Source organism: Anarrhichthys ocellatus, unplaced genomic scaffold, assembly GCF_004355925.1.
Source record: "Anarrhichthys ocellatus isolate YVR2014 unplaced genomic scaffold, GSC_Weel_1.0 scaffold55, whole genome shotgun sequence".
In the NCBI taxonomy this organism is placed as follows: Eukaryota; Metazoa; Chordata; class Actinopteri; order Perciformes; family Anarhichadidae; genus Anarrhichthys; species Anarrhichthys ocellatus.
The window spans coordinates 1,169,953-1,179,845 of NW_022280085.1; the positions used below are offsets into that span (position 1 = coordinate 1,169,953).

The 9,893-nt window shown below is 43.6% G+C and overlaps 1 protein-coding gene across 2 annotated transcripts in view; it reads right to left on the reverse strand.

Annotated features, from left to right (window-relative positions):
- Nucleotides 1–3,032, reverse strand: part of usp43b (ubiquitin specific peptidase 43b) — a 56,923-nt gene extending 53,891 nt beyond the window's left edge. For both annotated transcript variants that reach the window (XM_031870793.1, XM_031870794.1), the window contains exon 1: nucleotides 2,087–3,032. In XM_031870793.1, coding sequence (XP_031726653.1) covers nucleotides 2,087–2,713 — 627 coding nt within the window. In that variant the 5' untranslated portion in view covers nucleotides 2,714–3,032. The remainder of the gene's footprint in view (nucleotides 1–2,086) is intronic.
- Nucleotides 3,033–9,893: the final 6,861 nt, after the last annotated feature.

The following is a 9,893-nucleotide window of genomic DNA, read 5'->3' on the forward strand; positions in this document are numbered from 1 at the left end:
AGGGGGGGCGGGGGTGGAATGCATAAAACGCACAGGAACTGTCCAGATCAAAAGATCACATCTGCTACCAGGTTTGAAGGAACGCAAACCCTCCGACTGCGACGTGGAAGCTCCGGACGCAAAGCAGCACAGCGATACCTAATCTTTAGTGAACACTTGTGTAAGCAGCCTCCGTCCTTCCACCGCTCTTGTCCCACAATACAGGTGGTGCTGGGATGTGGCGCAGTGCCAGGCATTCTGCCGCACTTTGTTGTTTTGTTTTTCCTCCCGACTGGGACTCTGCAGCCAACTGAGCTGCGAGGAGGCCATTGCTGCTTCATTAACTTTGAAGAACTTTTGATCAAAGACGATTCCACTTCTACAGAGGAGGTGCACATGAACACCATCATTCATGTCAAATGTTAAATAAACGCAGTGCACAGTGTTATCATTTCTTATCAAATACCATGTGATGTGAAGAGGAGTACTATAGTGAGTCCTTTAATCTGGCTGCTTTACCTGAACCTTTCCCGACAAAACACCTGACATTCAGAGGCCTGCAAACCGGGATTATTAATTTACAACAACAAGAGATTCAGCTTTCAAAGTAAAAAACATTCTGTTTTGGAGGATTGTTTATAAGTGATGTATGCTGTCGGGAGTTCCTGCGACTAGGAGCTAAGTTTGCCTCTCAGACACAAGACTTGGAGCTATCTGATTATTTTATAATGCCTCCCTCCAGGCAGCTGTGGTATTACTCAACAGGCAATTTCAGAAGGCCTGAGCTGTATGAAGTATGGACCTCCTACGTTCACAAACCACAGCCAAGAGGCACATCGATGTGTGTGTGTGTTTGCGCACGCTTTGACACAGGAAACATCTAATCACACACAAGGGGGAAGGTTTAGAGTTTTTCTTTGAATCTATCCTTTTATCTTGGCAAGTTGTTTCCATGTTGTTCCCTCTGATTGTTGTCCTGAACGTATCCGAGTCTCATGAGGTTTTGGGAGTTATTGGCAGTAAGGGTTCTGGTTGACAGGAGAGTCTTTCAGAGACCACAACAGATGGGAGAGCAAAGGAGAAACAAAAAGAATCAATATTAAAATTGATTCTGATTGAATTTCCCATGCAGCAAAACTACTTAGTTGGCTCTGAGGTTGGCTTCCTCTTTACACCATATTGAAGTGTGAGGAAAGACATGGAGGTGCCTGAACACAGCTCAGGTCAGGATATTCTTACATGGTAATTAACGTTTCCAAGAATAGATCCATTGTGGAGTTTTTTTGTTCGCTGCTCCATATTATCTACTTCTTGCCTTGAACTATGGCTCAAAGAAATCCAGAGCAAAGAGCTGCAGGCAGATAAAACAAGACTCCCCCCCCCCCCCCTTACTGTAATTCCGGGGGGCAGAGAAGGAGAGCCTGAGGGTCTCCTGATAGGACTGTACAGCCCCTGATCCTCGGGGAAGGAAGATTATTAAGTGGGAAGTGTTCCAACATTACTTTCCTGAGCCACCGCACCTCTAAATAAACACTGCAATACTTCGCTGGCCATGCTGTGAGAGGAAATAAAACACTAGTTAGTGCTGCACAGGAGCGCAACGAGGAAGTGATGATTAAGTTAAAGTCATTGCACACCTACTGGGGTTGTTCATGAAACGATGCCAGCAGGGTGTACCGTATTTTTAAGTGGTGGAAGAAGACACCAGCTGACCCTGAGACAGCAGCCTCGTTATCATTTAGCAGGAAAACACTGAAGTCACAGAGCAAAGCACCGTCGGCTTGCAATTATCGCTATTGGCAATTAAAGAGGACACCTCTTATTTGTTAGTGCTACTCTGTGCACTTCATAGTGGTGTTGATGGCATACTGTGTGCATCCCATGTTTGACTAAACAGTGAGCTCACTCTGCACTTAAGGTACAGAGGGACGTATAATGTGAGAGTATGTGTTTAGTTTATGATAACCACTAAAACTGCCCTCATCTTTTTAATATCACCGGCTCTTTTCATCACTGAACCTTCTCAGTGTTACTAAGTACTCTCATCACTTAGCTCATGTCCACCTGTAGACTGTGTGTTGAGGTTGATGTGGTGCACACTGGGTACCTTAAAGTCCACAGACAGCTGTGGGGTGTACTCCAGAGTCCACAGAGCCCTGACGAGCGATGCCAACTGCGCCGTGACTTCTCCCTTGGCGACCCGCATCTCATCACCTTTCACCACCCCGTTCATTCTGGTCTGACTCAGGTCCAGCTTGTACCGCTCCAGCCCCAGGTACTCTGCGAGCAGGTCCGTGTTGCTCAGACACTGGACCACGGCGTTCATGAAGCAGGTGTTCCCGTGGTTCTTCAGCCCCAGGACACCTGGGATTTTCTCTGCGAATTGGTGCAGCAGTTTGTCTCTGCCGGTGCACAGGGAGGAAGACGTGCTCGAGATGTTCTTCACCGCGCGATCCCAAGTCACATGTGCGTCGTCTCTGACTGTTCCCGAGCCGGCGCTGAGGGTGCAAGATGCGCCATTCCGAAACCCCCCGTCGTCGTCCTCCGCGTCCCGCGCGTCCGCGTCTCCAAAGTGGGTCAAAGTGCCCAAAGTTTTGATGATTCTGTTCATGAAACTCCCCACAGACTTCAACGACTTCCTTCGGAAGAGCTTCCCCGATTTGGGCTTCTTCTCTTTGCGCTTCTCCTCCTTCGATGTCGGCATTTCCTCCTTGACTCTGCTCTGTTTCTCCATGTCTCTACTCCCTCGCGCGTCTACCGCGGAGACTGACAGTTGTGTAAATTCCAACGCCGGTGTGTCACTTCTCTGCCAGCGTCCCCTGTCCGGATAGCAGAGGTGACACCATCGCGGAGCCTGGAGGCACAACGGCTCACTGTTATTCCGCCCTGCGCTGCCGGTAAACCTCCCTCATCCATCCCCAGCACTTACTGAAGGCGTTCATTATTACTCCCGACACCGCGAGCAGCATCTCGTCATGCCCGGCACCACACGAGCCGCTCCACCGTCCAGCTGCAGCACTGAGCGCTCCCCTCCCATCGCTCCCAACTTCGCCTGGGAAAAGGCTTGTGATTGTGCGCCTGCCCCCTCCCACTTCCATGCACATGGAGGAGATAAGAGAGCAGTGTACACTGTGGTCACCGGTCTGACACGGAAATTGTTTACTTTCCATTAGTGGAGGGAAAAGTAGCCCTCTCAAATTATTTACTTCACTAAAAGTATCAATGCCATGGTGTAAAATACTCCATAATACCATCTAAGTATGAGCAGAATGTACTTCAAAGTATCAAGAGTAGAAATGTCCCCATGACCCCTATTTAATTATATCTGAGATTATTAGATTGTTAATAATGAGTCATCCATTATGTAACGTGTAACTGAGGGGGAGCTGGTTTAACTACATTATGTACGGTTAGGTAGTTCAGTCGGGCCCCTTTCAAAGGGTCACCGGATAAATCTGAGGGGTCGTGAGATGATTAACGAGGAATAACAGAAGTCCTGCAACTCAAATTAAACATTTCTGGAATTTCCTCGAATCTTTGTTGTGAAACATTGGATTTTTATTCCTCAAAACAGTTATTTAAATGAAACCATCTCACAGTTTCAGAGGGGAAATGTCTCCTTGGTGGATCTACTAACAACTCACAGACATCTGAAATGAGACAAGGGGCCCCAGTTGACACTGGGTCACAAGCAAAAATGGCTAAAAGACACTTATTCAATCTTTGACAGTTCATTGCATTTAATGAGATTTTTTCGATTCTTAGTCTGAATAAAGCAGCTATAACTGTCAAATAAACAGTGGATTAAAAAGTGCAATACATCCCTCTGAAAATTGTGAAGCATAAAGCAAAAACATTGAGAAACTAAAGTAAACATAGACCTCAAAACTGTACTTGAAGTGTAACTAACTGTTTCATAGAAAAAACTTTCATAGGCCTTTAAATCAAGCATCATTTCTTTCTATTTTTCTAATAGTTTAACTTCACAGTCTTGCTTACTCTGGTAACTCCCCGGGGGACATGATGGTAAGGAATCACTGGTCTAATGTGCTGACTTCTGCCAATTAAGAATTTTAAAAAAGGAAAGAAGAGAGCATATATCTGTGAATGTGTGTGACCCAGCAGCCTCCAGAGGAAATTCATTAGCTAAGCCTTGGAAGGCATTTATCGCAGGTTACAGTGTCCTGGATTACTACTATCATTCCTGGGTTATGAAGTATAGGAGAGCGGCACGGCTTATCTCCTCTGCTCAGATACGTTTATCACACAGGACTGTCTTACCAACACTGAAGAAGTGCAGATTTTTCTTTTAGCAGCAGTGAGCATAAGCATTACGACTGACCCTCCTCCTCGCTGCTAATGCGAAGCTGAAGAGAGAGGCTTACGAAGGTATATTTGTGTCCTAAGAAGCCCCTGTACTATTACAGGTTTTTAGATGATATCTGGGGGGCGTGGCCTCACCCGAGAGAGGATTTTGACATCTTTCTGACCACTCTCAATAATCACAGTGAATCAATCAAGCTAAAATCCACCAGCAGTTTGACCTCTGTTGACTTCCTGGACACCACCACTTTTAAGAACGACAGGTTCCATGAGACCCCCACTCTAGCCATTAAAGTGTTCTTTAAAGAGACGCTCTGCTCTACAAAACTAGTTTCCACCCAAAACACACCTATGCAGGCCTGATTGAGTCACAATTGTTGTGGTTTCACAGAATCTGCACTGAACAGGAGGATTTTAATTGGGCAGTCAGAGTGTTGTTTCGAGCTTTGACCAGCAGAGGATACTCTTGGACTTTTCTTAGAAAATGCAGAAGGTCATTTCAGTAAACTAAACCTACAGTAGTAGCTTGTAACCTTCCATTTGTGACTACATTTTCCCCGTCAACTGTTGAACTGATCAGAGAAAGTAGGAGGAACTTTCACAAACACATTACAGGAACCTCAACATTACAAAACTATAGCATTATTGCTGCATTCAGGAAAAACAAGAATTTACAGGATCTCCTGTTAAAAGCTAAGATTAAATCCCTTTCTGATCCTAAACCCAGAGTACAGGGTGAGTACTTTAAACACCAAACACCAACACTCGGAGAAATTACATTTTCAATCATGTCTGATAAACAATATTATATTCTTGTCAGTATTATACTTCAATACATTGGTGCATAAAAAGGTTTTATTTTTGAAAGCAAAGGTTTTAGTTTTGCAGCCAATAATTCTAGTTTCATAAGCAAAACTAACAAATAAATTATTCTCAGTTTATATATTTTCACTTACAAACTTGATTTTTGATTGCAGTGCGAGAAATTTGCTTTCGAAACATTTTTTTTTGTTTGCGTAATAAAGACACAAATATACCTTCATAAGTCTGAGCCAAGAAGAGGAGCCTCCTACTCTGCTTCCCTTCAGAGCGGTGCTGATGATGGTACGGAGGACAACCAGCAGGCTCAATTTCAAGGAGGAAAGTCAAGAATACTTGTGAAATATTTTAAGCTGAGGGCTAGAAACTGCCATGAGTGCACACAGCAGAGCACGCAAAGCCTCCCGAAAACCCTACCGACATCATCTGCCTCCAAGACGAGTAGGCAAACAATAATCTCTCTCCCACACCATGTAGCAAACACGCCACCTGTTCATGTGAGCCAACACAGCAGATGCAAACTAAAATCAAGTCGATCTTCCATGAAATAGGTTTCACATTTAAGCAACAGTGTCGATGGGGAGCAGCAAGTCATACCTGCTTTAAGCCGTGTGATATCTACAGTTCCTGGGACTTCTGTAGCATCACATTCTGTGTGATAGATTCATGTAGATACCTCCAGCACCGGACAAAGACCATCTCACTCTGAAACAATGAGCCCAAACACAACGTAAGGCTCCACTCATCCAGCAGGAACTACTTAGTTAAACTCCTCTCACATGCGTTGGGTCAACTCTCTTTAAATTGATCCTCCTCTTCGGCTTAAATCCACATTTTTAAGGACTTGAGCAAACCCAAGCTGTATAAATGTGCCTATGGAGTTTTTCACATTGACAGCAGAAGGTAGTTGTTACGAAACTACTACAAAGCCATCAACTGGAGTATTTCAATCTTTCCACTCCCAGGACTTGATGAAACATACGACTTTTTAAATTCTGCAATAATGACCCCAGGGCACCTTTGAGCTGCTGCCATCTCTCATATACAGCAGCGCTGTGCATGTTTGAGAGTTCGTGGCTAAGCAGTAACCTCCTCTGGGTTTGGCAGTTGTCTCCTTTTTATTTTGGCCTCGCTATCAGCTTGGATTTGATGCTATTTTTAGAGCTATTTTGCATTTTTCTTTTTTAAAGTCAAGTACTTTTTAATATTCTTCTTGCGAGGATGAGTTCTCCCACCAACATCTAATTCCATATCACATGCAATTATTATTCTCTCACTATGAGAAGGGAGGTGCACCATCGTAAAGACATGTGTGGCCTATATTCTATTGTCTTTGATGTGAGGGAACATCTCATACAAAAGACCAACTCTTTGAACATTAATTTGGTACCAACTCAGACTTATAATAATATAAACAAAAGAGATAGCACGCTGTATTTCCTTCAGAGTGCTGCAGCACACATAATTAGATCGGCGTTGCTCCGTGCTGGCCTAATATCTAAGTGTGCCTATAAATGGAGACGCTCTTCTCTTTAAAGAAGGAAATGTCATTCCCAAAGATGAAGCAGGCAAAAGAGACCATCTGGTCGTCTGAGTCATATATGCCGTCTGCTCCAGGAACAAGCGCTCCCTTAACTAAAAGAACAATGCACTAGCTCTGTCACACACTGCTGTGCTACAGTTAAACATGACCAGATGCAAGAGCATTCAGTATGTACATCACTCGTGTTTTGAGGATTTAGTACATCAAAACTTACATGTAATACAGCACAATTAAAGTTTAGAAGTTTCTTTTGATTTATGTTCTGAAAAAGCTTTGTTTCTTTCACTAATAATGACCATAGACTGTATATAATAAGTGGACGTAGTCACTACGACGTCTTGTTTCTTTTTGCAACCAGAAGTTACACGAGAGGGCGGAACTAAGTACAACAGAACACGGACATATTTAGGCAACAAAGCCCCCACGGTATGCAAGTTTCAATGTATGTATTTTGCCGCTTGTTATTGTCAGTTTGTGTAATTGTACATATGCAATTTGTTCAATGACATTTTAGGCAATCAAAAAAAAAACTTTCATGAACTAAAAAAGCACTGAAAGGGTTAAAGTTGTAAGACGAAAACTTAGAAAAACTCCCAGACCAGAAAACACCTGGTAGTGACCTGTCAATCACAAGGTAGCCCCGCCCTAAAGCATCCCCTGCTTTATGGTCTATTTGACTCTAAATGGACCATAATTTACTAAATGAACATCATGCTGTATTGAAGAAGACTTGAAACTAGAGATTGAGACCATAAACTCATATTCACAATGTTTACTGAGGTAATAAATCAAGAGAGAAGTAGAGTCATTTTCTTCTATACAATCAGAATTCTTTTTGTAACCAGAGGAGTCGCCCCCTGCTGGCCATTAGAAAGAATGCAAGTTTAAGACACTTCATTATTGGCTTTATCTTTCAGCTGCAGGTAGCTACCTCATAATGATGACCTGCCGTGTGTCTGGGAGGAGTAGCAGACAGTGCTGATCAGTGTAATCCTGGACCACCTGACTCCACACAGACAGACAGAGTGAGGAGGAAATCAATACTGCTTCATGTATTTTTTACAGCCCTGACTAAATATGATGTTCTTCAAAAGTTTTGGAAGATTTAACAAGACGTTCGCCTTCATCAGAACTTAACTGACTTATCCATTGCTGTGATGTGAATCAGTTTCAGCAGAAAAGAAACAGAAGGGGTTGAGTGGGCGAGTTCTGGCTTCCACCAGGTCCCAGATTATGCAGGCCCCATCTGAGCTGGCAATAACACATTCCTTGTCAATGCCTTTAATCTTAATGCAGTTGGCAGAGGCCTTATGCTTTCTCATGGATTCCAGGAGCTCGAGAGTCCTGGGCAGGATCTCCCACACAAGAGCAAACACGCACCTGGACGGAGAAGAGACAGCCATCGGCTTAACGGCACACAAGAGGCAACTGACACAGCAATCCTTCCAGAGAGTGTGGAGCCCAGGCTAGGGAGCTATTTCTATTCATGGCCCATTTCATCCACAACCAGTCCTACTTTCACTGTATCTCAACTGTTGTCAGTTACAGCAGGACACTAGACACACACATGCAGCAAGGAACCAAACCGGCTCACATTATAACTGCAGCAGAAACACATTAGATTGCTGTCTCACAGGTCTGGAGTGTAATCATGAATACCACTTTGTTTTTCTTAAAGTTCCCTGATGGGTTCATCTTCCGTCCCTCATTATTCTCCTGCTATCTCAGGTGGTGGCAGTCAATCCCAAGCTGTGGTTAGTGTGAACGGGTAGCACCCTCTGGCCCGATCCACCAGTAAACACATACATTTTCCATCATTGTTTGGCTGCAAAAAGACAGGTGCTGGCTGCTTCTTGCGCATATGAATAGATGTAATTACAAGTCATAGCATGAGTCAGCACGTGCACGCTGAGTGAAGAAGTGAAAAACGAACTGCAAAAAGGCAATCATGTTCAGAAGGTCTAACGCTAATTATGATGAAAGCTGGTTAATGATGTGCCTGTCTACGAGAAACTCTGTAGAACTGCAAAAAGCTATGTAATTGTCAGTAGTGCCACTGTAAAAACACCACTCAACAACATCATAATTTAGGAAAAGGAGCTTTCCTAGTTTAATACCATAAATGGCGAACATGTAGTACTAAGTACTCACTCAGCAACTTCCAACGACTTGTGTTATGGCTCCCTCTACTGGTAGGCTTCAGTATGACTTGCCACGCTTTCCATTTAAAGAAAGAAGCCAAATGGGACAAAACAACAAATGAGTATTTAACAGATGACGGTGACGCCGATGATCGTACTGGCAGCATGCCACAGTACCAGTGCTGCCACAGCACATGAGCATCTGTTACAAATGACAGGCCACACAGTGCACAACACTGTTCTGGCTGGTTGAGATTAATTTGTCTCTTAAGTATCTCTATGCAGGTGAGGATTTCTGCAGAATTAGCATATCGACCTACTACCACCTGGTAGTCTGACCATGCACCTGTTCCTGCTACTCCAAATACACATTGCCAGTTGCACACTGCAACATCAACGAAAGGCAAACTATGTTCTATTAATCTAGTTTTGTGATTTTGTGACTTCACAAGCACAGCTGTGTTATGATCGACTTCTTAATGAAGTTCATACCGTCAGAGTAGAGTTACTGAAAAGGGACAGAGACATTGTTCCATCTTTAAGCTCTGGTTTTACTTTAAGACCATCAGGAGGAAGTAAATGTGTGAAGGAACGCCTAATAAATAGCAGTGTGTCAGCTGATTGGTGCAGTGGCATCAATTAGGCTGATGATGTCACCGACCTACGCTGGTGGTAAGGTTGAGCATCGGACAGTCAACAATGCTCTCAACATAGTTTAGTCCCTTAGAAGCTTTTAAACCAGACACGATGTTATCATGACATTTCATACAACACACTGTTTGATCCCAAAGCAAATGTTACATAGTGGCCAAACAGCGGAATTACAATTGCCCAAAAATACTTTTTCCCATAGACTTACATTGGGAAAGAGACGCCTGTAACTCAGTGGATATTTTTTTATGTGGTAGATCAAGAGACAGTTTGATTCCCCATCACTACCATAAATGCAGTTAACACTGTGAAGGGAAGAAGATTTTACCCTGCTGGTCTTTAGAGGCCGTTCTCACATCAGACATTTTGATTTGTCACAGTAGAAAAAGCACAAGTGTTACTAATGACACTAATGATGGCTGGTTTCTACTCAAGTG